We start from the raw sequence: 12,823 nt of genomic DNA, 5'->3' as shown, positions 1-12,823 counted from the left end.
TCCACGCCTAATTCATTTTCTGAAAATAGATGGAACCAACTGCTACGTAGCCAAACATGTTAAACCCTAAAACTAGCTTTTGCATCCAGTGATGCAAACAAAGCAACCGGAAACATTAATTTTATTTTTCTGAAAATGTGTTCTACTAAAACCTATTTATTTTCCAAGTGATCCAAGCAACCATTATAACTTCCCTATTAGAGCAGCCATGGTGTAAATAAGCTAGTATTGAAATGGCCGATAGTGAAACCCATGTTCTAAGGTCGGGATCGGAGCACGTGAAATGTAAGGTTTTTTTGTCACCGCTTTTGAACTGTCACATGAATAATTTGAGATCAAGGGTAGCTAACAAGGGTAACTTCTCCAAAATTGTTAGTATTTCCAGACGACGCTGAACACATGACAAGTCGAAAACCATTGTACTATGCACTGTATGATTTATTTTTGATGAGGTACTGTACTTAGGGGTGGTAATGGATCATACCTCCTTCACAATTCAACTTAGCCCTATCTATTTTTAGTTCGAAATCATATAAATTTATAGTCGGACCCTTATTGAGCCCGATCCTTAAATTTGCTAAGCTAAATTAGAGAGCCTTTACCACCCTAACTGTACTACACGATGTAGACAATTGATGCAGCTGTGACGCAAAAAATAACTGAGGACCTCCACTCCCACAGAGTGGACTTTCCTTGAAATCGTTATCAGAAGTAAAATCTAATCGTTATCAGAAGTAAAATCTAGAAGCTGGACACGGTCGGAAAAAGACCTAAACCAGTTTTAGTGTAGCTTTCGTTTTCCTTGAAAACGAATTGAAATACGATCTTATCACAAGCAAATGCGGCGCCAAACCAAACTTCCAAATATGTATGCACGTTGGGCACACGCCGGCCCGTGTACAGATAGTGTGTCCCCTTCGTGTGGGCGGCGAGATCTTAATTTGTGATGGTATATAGTTCTGCGCGTGGAACATTTTGCGCGAGTTGCTTGGGACCAGCGCGGGCCGGATCGTTAGCCGCGCACGTTGTCGGCACCGCCGCGCCTCAAGCTGTCGCCGTATGCGATAGCTCCAGCGCCCTGGTTAAGAAAGAAAAGTTGATCCAAATGCAGTGACAAACAGCGCTATATTCCAAATTTCCAATCATAAAATCGGCTATTGTTCCAGCTTCCAAGCAATACGTGCAGATGTTCTAAAGAACAGGGGCAACTGTTTTGTGGCCATGACCAGGGCATCTGACTGAGGTCGTAGGAGCAATCGCACTCGTACCAGAAGAAGAGTCACGTGAGCAGTACTATCGTCCTTGTGTTGGCATCACCTCAAATTTGTAGGCTGTGTCTCGTTCTTATGTTGCTAGACTCTTGTCCTTTTTGATGAAATACTTGCTCTCAGACAAGTTCTTAAAAAAAAAAGTTAAGGAAACGGTGTGATGATTCTTGGTGGAACCTTCTTTCATGAGACAGCCCAAGATTCAAAGCAAACAGCCCGATTCAACATTGCTTTCCCATCACAGCATTCATCGTGAGCCCAAGCAACCAGCATACGTACATGGTGGCAGCGTGACCTCAATGTTAGGCCCTCTGTTGCAAATTATAACTTATTCTAATTTTTTTAAGAGTTAAAACATCTCAAAGTTTGACCAAATTATAAGTTAAAGAATGGAGTTTGACCAAATTATAAGTCAAAGAACGGAGGGAGTAGCTATGATGTGACTCATTCAGTGACAATGGATGAAAAGTTTTTTACTACGTGTTAGCTATCCCACAGGACGAACTTGCATTTGCATTGCATATCAATCGTCTGCTCCACGCTTTACTAACGGGGACTGAGCTCGTGTAACATTAAAAAAAAACAAGGGCGCCAAATTGCTGAAAAAAATGAAATAATATAACTTACACATCATACAAAAAATATTGTGGCCTTGTATTGACGCCAGAGGCATCACTTTAAGGTTCTTTGACTATTCGCCCCCTCCTATACATATCTACTGAAAATTGTGGGATCGTGGCAGTTAGTAATTTTAGTGTTCAAAGTAGTTACTGGAAATCTCGCTGTACATAGAGCTGCACAGCCTCTATCGTCTCTCTCAAGCAATGTGATCACTTGGAAATGAGGCAAAAAGCTTCATAGGGGTTCCACCTTCTTTACCCGGCTGTGGTCATCTCAATAGGGGGTTGTAGAGCACATGCACGAGCAATCTGTTCCATTGGTGCCTCTTTCAAACAGGCGTTTGTTACGGTTAGTCAACAACTTTATCAGTGGTGCTTTTAGGGATACTTGGCGCCATATCTCATTCACTGGTCCATTCGGATCTTCATACTCAAAGAATTGTTTTACCTGAAACGGGCATTCGCATTTAAGCAAATATGTTGAAAGGAATTCCATATGCATAACACAAAACTGAACTAAGACATCCGCTGCATATCTTCACCACTGAGATAAATAAGATCGAAATATATACGCTATAGACTTTTAAGTGGGGCCCATCAGGTGGACCTGTCAACTTATCCTAGATATTCTGCTTAATCAACCATGTGTACTACATAGTGAACCACAAATTCGGTGGAATGTGCCCACTTGCATATCACAAAAGGAATAAAGGTTAAATTTTGGAAACATGTCAATGACATATTGATAGGAAATTAGCACGAATGATCCCTTAGAATACAAGTTAACATGGAGGTTTTGTTCCCAAATCCTATCTGATGACAACCAGGGCCTTTGCTAGAACATACAAAGTGCATAGATGACTCATATATTGCCAGAGTGACATAATTTGTCAAACAATTATAAACCACCATATATCCATGCTCTTACCATTTCATATTCTAAGCAAAGAAAAATGTGGTGGGGTCAACATCTCTGGCAAAATGCACCGAGCAGATGACTCCAATAGTCACATGTGAGTATGAGTGTGGAAGTATAACAATCATTTCTTCACCACAATAACTTGAAACAAATTAAGTTTCTTGCTGGAGTTCAGCTACAGTTTGATATGGTAATGGCACAACTTCATGAGAATTTCAGTTAAGACAACTACATCAAATCCAGGAAGGCAGGTTGATGAGGATGGTTATACTTTGGTTTCTTCATTTTTTTCTATTCAATCCTCTGAAACTCACTGATCTTCGGTCACTATGCATTACACCATCCAAGCACCACATATATTTCCACCATGCTATGTAGATATATAATGAACAAATCTATGTCCATGTTAAAAGAACACAATTCACCGCACATAGGGCACTGCGGCCAGGAAACATCTATGCAATTACTGGGGCAACCATTTGTGTAGGCAATAAGGATCTTAAGGGAAAAATATATATAGGTAGCATAGCATGAATCATTGCATCTGATAGATGTATAAAGTAGTAAGGTCTAAGTGAGATGGTACATACTGACCTTTTTTATTTCTCTCTGGTACTCCAGAATCCTCTCTGAACTTACTCTTCGTAGCATTGAAGTTAAGTATCCAGGTTGTACGGCCTTGCTTGTCTCAACAAATATTGCTATGTTACTGTAGTCTATAACATCTTCAAATGGTAGCTCGATGTGATCACTCACTATAACAGGAATGCATAAACTGACAAGTGCATCAAACAATCTGCACGCTGAGGGGGTGTCTCCAGCAGGATGGAGGCAAAATTTTGATGAGTGCATTCCTCGTGTAGCTGCACGCCGACTCTCCCTTGATTGTGCGCCATGTTTTATGGTTACATCTTCCTCTTTCTCAAGAATTTGGAAAAGTGCATCACGGACCTTCCCACCCTACATAATCAGAATGATAACTGTCACATGAAACTAAAACAAAGTCTTAAGAGACATATTCTGGTTAAAAGAGAAAAAAAAAAGAACTAGATGAATGCAATGTATGTATGCTTAGGCATTCTAGGTTCTTAGCTGGCGCACAGTCAACATGCCATACAGGTGAATACATGTCAATTAGAGAGGTTTAAACCTCAAGTGAACCACTTAACAAGTTTAGGAATATATATGAAACTGCAAAATAATAGTTCAGGTACCTAAGTGACCCCAAACAAGTTCAAGAGCTGCCAGTGAATTTTACTCAATTAACTAATTTCAAGGCAAGCACAAATGCATCCTAGCTTTGTTTTCATCCAAGCTTCACTCTAACACAAAATGACAATTCAAACATTGGAACACCACCAATACAAAACCATTTAATTAACATCATGTGAGAGTACTCTTGAAATTAGCAAACCAAGAGTTAGACTTAATGTTAATGTTACCTAAATTCCTTTGCTCCCTACATGATATATGACCCCCTAAAAATGTAGTTGCACTTCAAATGGAACATGGCTCCTAATGTTATCAGGCCATCATTTTTCTTTCACAAGATTCAAAGTTCACCTCCTTGCGGTAGCGATTGCCCATGAAGAACAGCAATGAGGGCCGACCATCTACCCCGACATCACCCTTGAAGGAGTTGATTCGGTGTGAGTAGGGCAGGATGACATCCTTGACGAGGGACGCCTGGTCGCTGCGCAACCGGCCAAAATCAGAGACCAGGAGTACAGCATTGCTAATCCGGTCGATCACCTTGTACAGCGCGTTGGGATCCTGGCAGATGAAAATATGATCCCTCCCCCTGTGCTGCTGCCAGTACGGCTGCAGCTCCAGCCACGCCAGCAGCTCCTCCTGCATGGCCTCGTCACTGTACGCTGCCGCCACCCCAGAGGCGTTGGCCGCCGCCGGGGGTCGGATGGGGTTGACAACGAGGCTGAGGGAGGAGAAGAAAGGCACGTAGAAAAGGTCGGCGTTGCTCGGTTCGTCCACGCGTGCTACGGGGCGGTCGCGCGGCCCGCGGCGGAGCAGGTCCTTGAAGAGCCACCACTCCGCCGAGTGCTGGTGCCCCGGGTACCGCAGCTGCTCGTCGGGGAGCACCGCGGCTGCGTCCGCCGAGCCCGAGGGCGCGCGCGCGGCCATGTAGCTGCGCACGACGCCGTACGTGAACTTGGGCGGCAGGTCGTACATGTAGATCTTGACGGGGGGCGGCGGAGCGGCGGGTGTCGCCGGAGATGAGGAGGCGGAAGCGGAGCCGGAGGCGAGGGACCGGGAGAGGCGGGAGGCGGAGGGGGACGACGGGGAGAGTATGACGAAGAGGAGCGCGAGCGCGAGCGCGAGGAGGAGTAGGAGGACCGGGGAGGGGCGGCGCGACGGCATGGCGCGCGCGGCGAGCGCGAGGAGGGATCTGGGGAGGAGGAGGTTCAGGCGGGGAGGCGGCGAAGGCGGTGGCGGCGGCACGATAATCGGGGACGGGCGCGGCTTGCGGGGCGGCCTGCCGCGCTCCCACATGGGGCCGGCCGCGCGGTGGGGAGGGCGGGGATGGGGAGGTGGAGTGCGGCGGTCGGCGGAGGATGGGAGGGAGTGAGGCGGGGGCGACGGCGATTGCGATGCGAGGACGACGCGGCGTGGCCACCCAGTGGGTTACGGGCTGTTGGTCCCACCGGTCGGTGTCCGTAAGTTGTTAACACACTTCTTCTTTCAAAGCTCTTCTGGGACATTGTACTTCCCTCCTAACATGTTAAGTTGTTAACACTCTTCTTCTTTCAAAAAAACATTTCAGAAGTTCCAGGTGATTTTTTAAAAAAACACTATAGATAGCAAGCATTTCATTATTGCGCCTAGAAGTGAAAAAGAACTCTTGTACTCGAATCCAAATAGGCAGTTTTGACGGTAGGAAATTTAACATCCGTTGATAAACAAATAGTTCATGCAGAATAATAAATTATCAATACCTCCAGTCGACACGTCTAAAGTTAGAGGCCATTAGAGAGATGACATTTTGTAAAAGTAGTTATGCAACCCCACCCAATCTTTATTGACAGGATGTCCCTAATTTCGTGTGCAAGGCAATGATATATCATTGCTATAATTTTACATCTAAAACTTGATGATGTAAAACTTGTTTTTTCCCAACTTGTAATAGTTCCAAACAAATGACAGCGCGGGCAAAATAGTATGAAAACAGAGCACGACGTTCCAAAAAGAACTTGTACTCCAAATGTGCTGATAGCGGGGTTTTTTTGTGTGTGATGAAGCATTCAGGTCAAGGGCGGATCTAAGGCCTGGGCTGCAGCCCGTGGCGAGTTTATGTAGCCCCTTTAACATATGTGGTGTTTAGCTTAAAAAATTATGATCTCATTAGAAAAAAGGAGGCTCAGGAGGTGTGAATCAGTAGCTAGCCCAGGGCACAACCCCATTCTGGATCCGCCCCTGATTCAGGCAACTATTCATACATCTCATCCATGACGTGGCAGGTCATGTAGCTTTTTGGAAAGTTGAGATTTAACCGTATTAGCAGTTTAGCACCAGCGATTGGGTCAAAGAGCCCTGGTAAGACGCGCGAATATTACATGAAAACCAGATAAAGTTGACTACGTTTTTGGCGTCCTTAGAGGGACAGACGAACATGTACTAGCCGTCGATCGCTTTCTGATCAGAGATCAATCCTCAAGTCGCAGTCAGCCGGATCGCCTCCTCCGTTATCGACGCCGCCTCCCCCAAGCAATCTACGTGGTGCACTATTCCAGATCACCGTATGCGTGTCGACGACATCCATGGATGAATTTTCTGTGCTAGCTCCCCTGACTTGACGCGACGCGCGGTAAAAAATAAAGTCCTTTTCACCGCGCTGATGACAACAATTCTCTTTCACTGCTAGGGGCCAGGGGCGCGGTGAGGCAAAGGCGAGCAAACTGGTACGAGGTGCGAGAAAGTTGAACGGGGACAGGGATCGGGGACGGGGAGAGTCCAAGCGCTGGCGTCATGGCTCCCCTCGGGCGTCACCGGAACCAGCTCACGTCGTCGTACGCCTTTGAAGTGGTCTCCGATCGACGGGGCACATCTCGGTGCCCGGCCGAGACCCGATCCACATCGTCCTCTGTATTACTGAGTAAAATGCCAACGCATGCTGCCCGTCGCGGGGCCGGTCCACGTGCATGCCCGGCGGGCGACAAATCAAACCCGCGGAATTCAATTTCAGACACGATGGGGCTGCGATCGGTAGACGCCAGGCCATGCGGTCGGGCTTTCCTTGGGACAGGAGGAATCGTCTCTAATTCGCCGCGCCGCCCCCCGCACACCCCGCGAGGTCGCTCCGCCGTCGATCGGCCGCGCGCATGCGGGAGCACGAATCCCGGGGCTGTGGTTGTCGGGACCGTGCGCCCCGCGCATGCGCTCGACCCTCCAAACGCCTTTCTTCGCGGGGTCCGTTGAATGTGACTGCGCTGGACCGCTGGGGATCGAGCACGAGCAGGCGATGGCGGAGGAGGCCGCGTAAACTTTCCTGTCAACTCACCAGACAAACATTTGAATCTTGATTTTCCGCGGGAGGATCCAGGCGGTCATGGGCACCGAGGCTATAAAAACATACCCCTGCCAGTCCTCCTCATCGCCACCATCGACATTGTTTTCCAGAGCTAGCAGCGCCACAGACGACGGTGTCAATCGTTGATCGATTCATCTGCTTCTCAATTCACCGACTGATCTGGTCGAGCAGCTAGCTAGCTTAGCCATCCGATCCATCTCGGTCGGCGACAGCATCGCACACAGCACCGGTTGCCACTAGCACGGTCGAGATCGTCGATCGGGCGCACGCCGCATTCCGGAAACCGCGGAAGGAACTAAGGGCATCCATCACCGGCGGTGCTCCGATCGATCCCGCACATTCCGCGACGATCAGTATAATGGCAGCGTCGTGCGGGCTGCAGCAGAGGCCCGTGGCGTCGCGGCTGAACGCGTCGGCGGAGGCGGCGGCCGGGAACGCCGCGGCGGCCGCGCGGTGGGCGGGGCTCGTCGACGACGAGCAGAAGACGAAGCCCGGCCGCCGCCGCCGCGGGGCGATGTCGCCGGCGTACGACGTCTTCATCAACCACCGCGGGGTGGACACCAAGCACAACGTGGCGCGGCTGCTGTACGACCGCCTTGAACACCTCAGCGGCGGCCGGGTGCGCTCGTTCCTGGACAACAAGTCGATGCGCCCGGGCGACAGGCTGGGCGAGAGCATCGACGAGGGCATCAGGCAGTGCAAGGTCGCCGTGGCCATCTTCTCCAAGCGCTACTTCGATTCCGAGTTCTGCCTCCACGAGCTCGCCTCCATCGTCGAGTCGCGCAAGGTCCTCATCCCAATCTTCTACGGCATCAAGCCCTCCGAGCTAATCCTGCCGCAGGAAGTGGCCGACTCCAAAGCCCACGCCCCCAGGGACATCGAGCGCTTCAGGCTCGCGCTCCAGGAGGCCAAGTACACCGTCGGCCTCACCTACGACCCCGCCACAGGGTACGTACACACTGCACGCCGCCATTGAAATTCTTCTCATGATCAGCCTCTGCCGTCTACCTTTTTCCCTGCATATACTACATGCAATATGATGCAGCTAGCTTGGAATTGATGAACTAACTGAATGGCGATCTCTCTCGATCTGCAGGGACTTGGCCGAGCTGGTGTACACGGCAGCGGACGCGGTGATGGAAAGGATTCAAGAAATGGGTCAGAGCATGCCACAACGGCAGATGATCGCATCCAGGCTGTGACCATTTGAACGGAACATGCACATACATCAGCAACAAGCTGCGTGCAAGCTGGCCTGCGTCATCAATTAACGACCGGGAAGCATGCATGGTGAACAATAATACAAGTACAGTAACTCATTAACACATGGAGGGGATTGGTTCATTTTTTATTTTTTTTCATTGTAATTGATTTGATTTTTTTCTGATTTAGTCATTCTTTCATAAATTTTGGGGGCGATTGTTAGAATTAATGTATGCCCATGTAGAATAAGCTGCATGACTGGCCATTCACGGTCCTTGCGAAGAAGACGTGGGGCTTTTTCAAATAATGACAGCCACATGTGTACATGTAGAAAACAAATGAAATTGTATGTAACAGGTGATTTTTTACAGACTGCCACTGCAATGGCCTGTTGCATGGCGCTGTTGGATTCAAACGTCTTTGTCTCACACCCATTTTCCTCGCCATACACGTATACTTCATGTCTCGTCTCTATTTCCAGTTATTTGACTGTACGTGTTTAATCCGCAACGAGTTTAGCATGGATCGTTTGAAAGAGTGGTATTAGGTTTCACACTGTAGCAGCTAGCTCTTCACCGTGACAACGGGTATAGGGTATACCAGCTACATTGTGTACTTTGAACCATGTCATCGCTTCAACATTATCTCAGGTCTAAATATTACATCTTACTCCAGGAACTAATACCGTGTTATTTGATTATCAAAATGAAATTTCGGGGAGAAAATGCATGCACTGATTTGGAACGGGGGTGTGGTTTTTTTTTTTTGCATAAGCCTGTTTTGATTTTCGAATGGACTGATGCATATATTTTCAGTTAATTTAATTATACATTTGATTTCTTCTGTTCTATTGAATTGATAAATTTGATCTGCACGCATAATGAAATGAAATGTGCTATTGCCACTGCATCATATATATATATATATGCATTCCTCCTCTACATGTTAAATGAAACTTTTTTTTGGTGTACTGTTGGAGGACTGCATTTTAACAAACGAATTTAGCATGGGACTATGAGTGAGAATTTATGCATTCTCTCTCTCTTTTTTATTTTAGGGCAGTGTGTGCGACATACCTATGTGATGTACGTACACTAACACGAGCTCAGTGAAGCTGTGACCAGATCTGGCGTGTTGGCGCTCCCCTCCCCATGCGGTCAAGCCTGACTTGAGGTAGAGGGTGGGAGGTCTGGGGTGTCGGTTGTAGTAAAAATGATGGAGGCCGGCAATGGATGGGTAGCGGCCACTGTGGCAGTTTAAAGCGCAATGGATGATATATAAGGTTGAAAACGAGGGCATTTATTTGTGTCTAATACATGTAATTATGTATACAAGTGGCATGTTACAAATATATTAGAGGCAAATTCTGATGGTAACTAACCGATTTTGACCTTTATAGTGGTGTTTTTCATAAATTGGAAAGTTTGGATGGCAAATTTCTGTTGCAAAATTTTCTTAGAATTATCCTCTTGAGGTTCAAATTTTTATTTGGAAATTTCAGCAGTAAAAAGCTAATATTTCTATAACTAGTAGTAGCTATGAATCTCTTTGGTACTCCATATGGTAAATATGGTTAACTAGTAAACCAAAACCTTTTTTTTACTTGAACATTGTATAAGTCCATATATACAATTATTTTGCGGAATTCAGTTAAAGACCCAGTCCACTATATAGGAATTCAACATGGTGAAACAGGGCCGGAATGAATTTCAACAATAACATTGTTCCCCGGCTGGTTACATACATTGATTTATACTGGAAGCCACGCATAGTTTTGAAACTATACATGCATAATTATGTTGATATATATTCAAATGGGTTTTATAGAACCTTCAAAGTTCAAAAGGAACAAACGCTAAATGAATTAGACAGTCTACACTTTCTCTAGACTTGAAGGAATTAAGACTCAAACTTTGAAACTTTATGGAATTATGGCCTAGCTTGTTGGTTGTGAGATTTGTATAGTTGTCTACATAATTGCGGTCCCACCTTTAGGTGTTATATTATATTTTTTTTGCAACCAAAGACTGTTGAATTCTTTGCCCTTGAATTGGAATAGTCCAAAAGCTCTATATATATCCTTATATTTCTACTGGTGGCTAGTGCTGATCAACTTTGCATGAGGTTAACTGGAGAACGCATAACAAGGGTCCTGTTGAAAGAACTTTTTTACTTGATGTTAGTATTAGAAAGGTTATTAGATTAAAACTTATTGCATTCGCAAAACAAAGAGAAAGGTTCAAAAGACAAGAGTCTACTAAGACATTACACGTACTACTCAGCTAACACTATGAAATTTGATGCATGTGAACAAAAAGATAGTAGTAATGCGTGTGACTAATGTCAACTGTCAAAGCACGCGCGCACGACACGAGCGAAGATGAGAAGTACCGCCTCAAACCAAGCTCGCCATGCTAACAAGAACCAGTCTCCAACCGCGACTATGGCACATTGACACTCAACTCTCTCAACAAGCAGGTGGTTACACACTGGACGACCGTTTCCTGTTACAGGCTGTTAGGCTGGGGGGACACTTTCCGAGCACCAACCCTGCTCCCCCTTCAAGTTCAACGACATTGTGTACGGACATGCTCGTTCTCTCCTCACAACAGTACGGACGGGCATGTTGGCATGTTGCTCTCCCGGATGGCGGCGGCGGCGGCACAGCACAGGAGACGAGATTCAGATTCTCCTCCGCGGCGTGCCCTTGTCCTTTTCGGCCGCCGCCGGCAGCTCGGCGTTGCGTTTATTTATTTCCTGTCATATTAGCGCGTTTAATTCGTGCTTGGCATGGGGAGGCAGGCCGGGAGGGCGGGAGGACGACGCCGTCGTCTCCCAAGCACCAGCAGTCAAACCGTCAAAGCGCGCGCGCGACAGCCGCCAGGGACACCACAAGATCACCGGGCTTTCGTCGTCCGATGCCGCCGCGTGTCTCTCTCTCTCTCGTCGCGCGCACGAACTCGTTCCGGGATGCGGTCGTCAACCGGGCCACGAGGCAGGGACGCAGCAGCTGACGGGTGACGGCTGCTGCCCGCCGTGTGACGCGACGAGATGATGACCGGAACGCGACGCCTGCGGGGGCGCGCACAGAGATGGATATATGGGTGCTAGCGTGCTGCACTAGCTGAATTCTGGGCACAGTCAGTGTTCAACCCAAGATGCATGCGTCTCGTGCGCGCTGTTTCATCGTTCAAGCAGTTCGCGAATGATCGAACGGGTCGTAGCTGAGCTCCTTTGGAACTTGTAAGGTAGCTTCATATGCCTTTCCCGCATTTGTGGTGACCAGCACTGACTGTCTCCGATCCGCAAAAGATACAGTCTCTTGGAAATTAAACACGGTACAAAAAAAATGCACTAGCCCTTGGCTATTCTCCGGCATAACCAATTCCACAAAATGCTATCAGAGTTGAATGGGAGAATGCCCTAGCTTTCTCTTGTCCAAAGGTACACTAATTCTTCAGTGATTGGATTGTATAGTACTCTCTAGTAGAAATAATGTTAGTCTTAACCGGCAAGCTAATGCTCACCCTAATCTCTAGCAATTAATTTGGCACGCCTGCCTCCACGGAAGAGTCGCTTCCTGTTCAAGACGTACCTGTGTGAACGCATGCACCAGTGATCGATATATATCCCAAAAAAAAAAAGAACGAAAATGACAGACCTGCAAGCATGAGGGAATCGGAGAACGCACAAAAGGAGACAACAGCGTCCGTTTCCGCGATCACGTTGGCTGACAAAGACATGCTCAGATAACCCGATCATGGCCCCGACAAAGCCGATCGTTTTCTGCTTTCTGCACCAACGACTTCCGTGTCTCCCCTGTTCTAAATTCACATTATTGAAGAATTCGGCGAGAAAATGAGGTGGCACAAAGCAAATCAATCATTTTATTATTATCACTGATAGTACTTGCTCCGTTGTTGCGTGCAGTTCCGGGTTTTAGCGGTACGCGACGAGCCTGAAATTTCTCCGCGGCTTCAGCTAACCGCCCGCTCTGTTGTTTCTATTTCCCCAAGCTGCTTCAGAAACTGCAGGACTCGACGGCGTTGTCGTCTGACCGGCCTGACCCTGAAAATTCAACGTTTCATTGCAGATGGTACTATCCATCCTGCATTCCTGCTGCTACAGGCCTCCATGTGCCATGTCTTATGGAGTCTGGGAGAGACAAGTCGCCCCGCGCCAAGCATCCAGATCCATTTGCAGTTCTCTAGCTACTTCTCTTCATGGGTCAAGACCAGACGCGGCTAGTCCTGCAACTCCTGTTTGACCT

General features: G+C 47.4%; 2 protein-coding genes across 2 annotated transcripts; one reads left to right on the top strand and one right to left on the bottom strand.

The window, feature by feature from the left end:
• Positions 1–1,864: 1,864 nt before the first annotated feature.
• LOC117846596 (probable arabinosyltransferase ARAD1) lies at positions 1,865–5,359 on the bottom strand. Its single transcript, XM_034727819.2, has 3 exons — positions 4,371–5,359; positions 3,402–3,767; positions 1,865–2,336 (listed from the first exon to the last, which is right to left on the bottom strand). Exons 1-3 carry the CDS (start codon positions 5,313–5,315, stop codon positions 2,163–2,165), a joined length of 1,485 nt encoding a protein of 494 aa, XP_034583710.1. The 5' UTR covers positions 5,316–5,359; the 3' UTR covers positions 1,865–2,162.
• A 1,828-nt stretch (positions 5,360–7,187) lies between these two features.
• LOC117844441 (probable 2' cyclic ADP-D-ribose synthase BdTIR) lies at positions 7,188–8,917 on the top strand. Its single transcript, XM_034725146.2, has 2 exons — positions 7,188–8,298; positions 8,447–8,917. Exons 1-2 carry the CDS (start codon positions 7,709–7,711, stop codon positions 8,550–8,552), a joined length of 696 nt encoding a protein of 231 aa, XP_034581037.1. The 5' UTR covers positions 7,188–7,708; the 3' UTR covers positions 8,553–8,917.
• The last annotated feature ends 3,906 nt before the right edge of the window (positions 8,918–12,823 follow it).

This window comes from Setaria viridis, chromosome 2 (genome assembly GCF_005286985.2).
Source record: "Setaria viridis chromosome 2, Setaria_viridis_v4.0, whole genome shotgun sequence".
Classification (NCBI taxonomy): domain Eukaryota; kingdom Viridiplantae; phylum Streptophyta; class Magnoliopsida; order Poales; family Poaceae; genus Setaria; species Setaria viridis.
Note: the sequence above shows the minus strand (reverse complement) of the source record. Positions and strands in the feature narration are given on the sequence as shown.

Bases quoted from the DNA above. Each gene is read 5' to 3' on its own strand.
- LOC117846596 (XM_034727819.2), bottom strand. From the start codon at position 5,315: ATGTGGGAGCGCGGCAGGCCGCCCCGCAAGCCGCGCCCGTCCCCGATT. The intron at 3,768-4,370 runs GTGAACTTTGAA...CTGATTATGTAG, and splicing joins GCAATCGCTACCGCAAGGAG to GGTGGGAAGGTCCGTGATGC. The intron at 2,337-3,401 runs GTCAGTATGTAC...TGCCCGTTTCAG, and splicing joins ACCAGAGAGAAATAAAAAAG to GTAAAACAATTCTTTGAGTA.
- LOC117844441 (XM_034725146.2), top strand. From the start codon at position 7,709: ATGGCAGCGTCGTGCGGGCTGCAGCAGAGGCCCGTGGCGTCGCGGCTG. The intron at 8,299-8,446 runs GTACGTACACAC...CTCGATCTGCAG, and splicing joins ACCTACGACCCCGCCACAGG to GGACTTGGCCGAGCTGGTGT.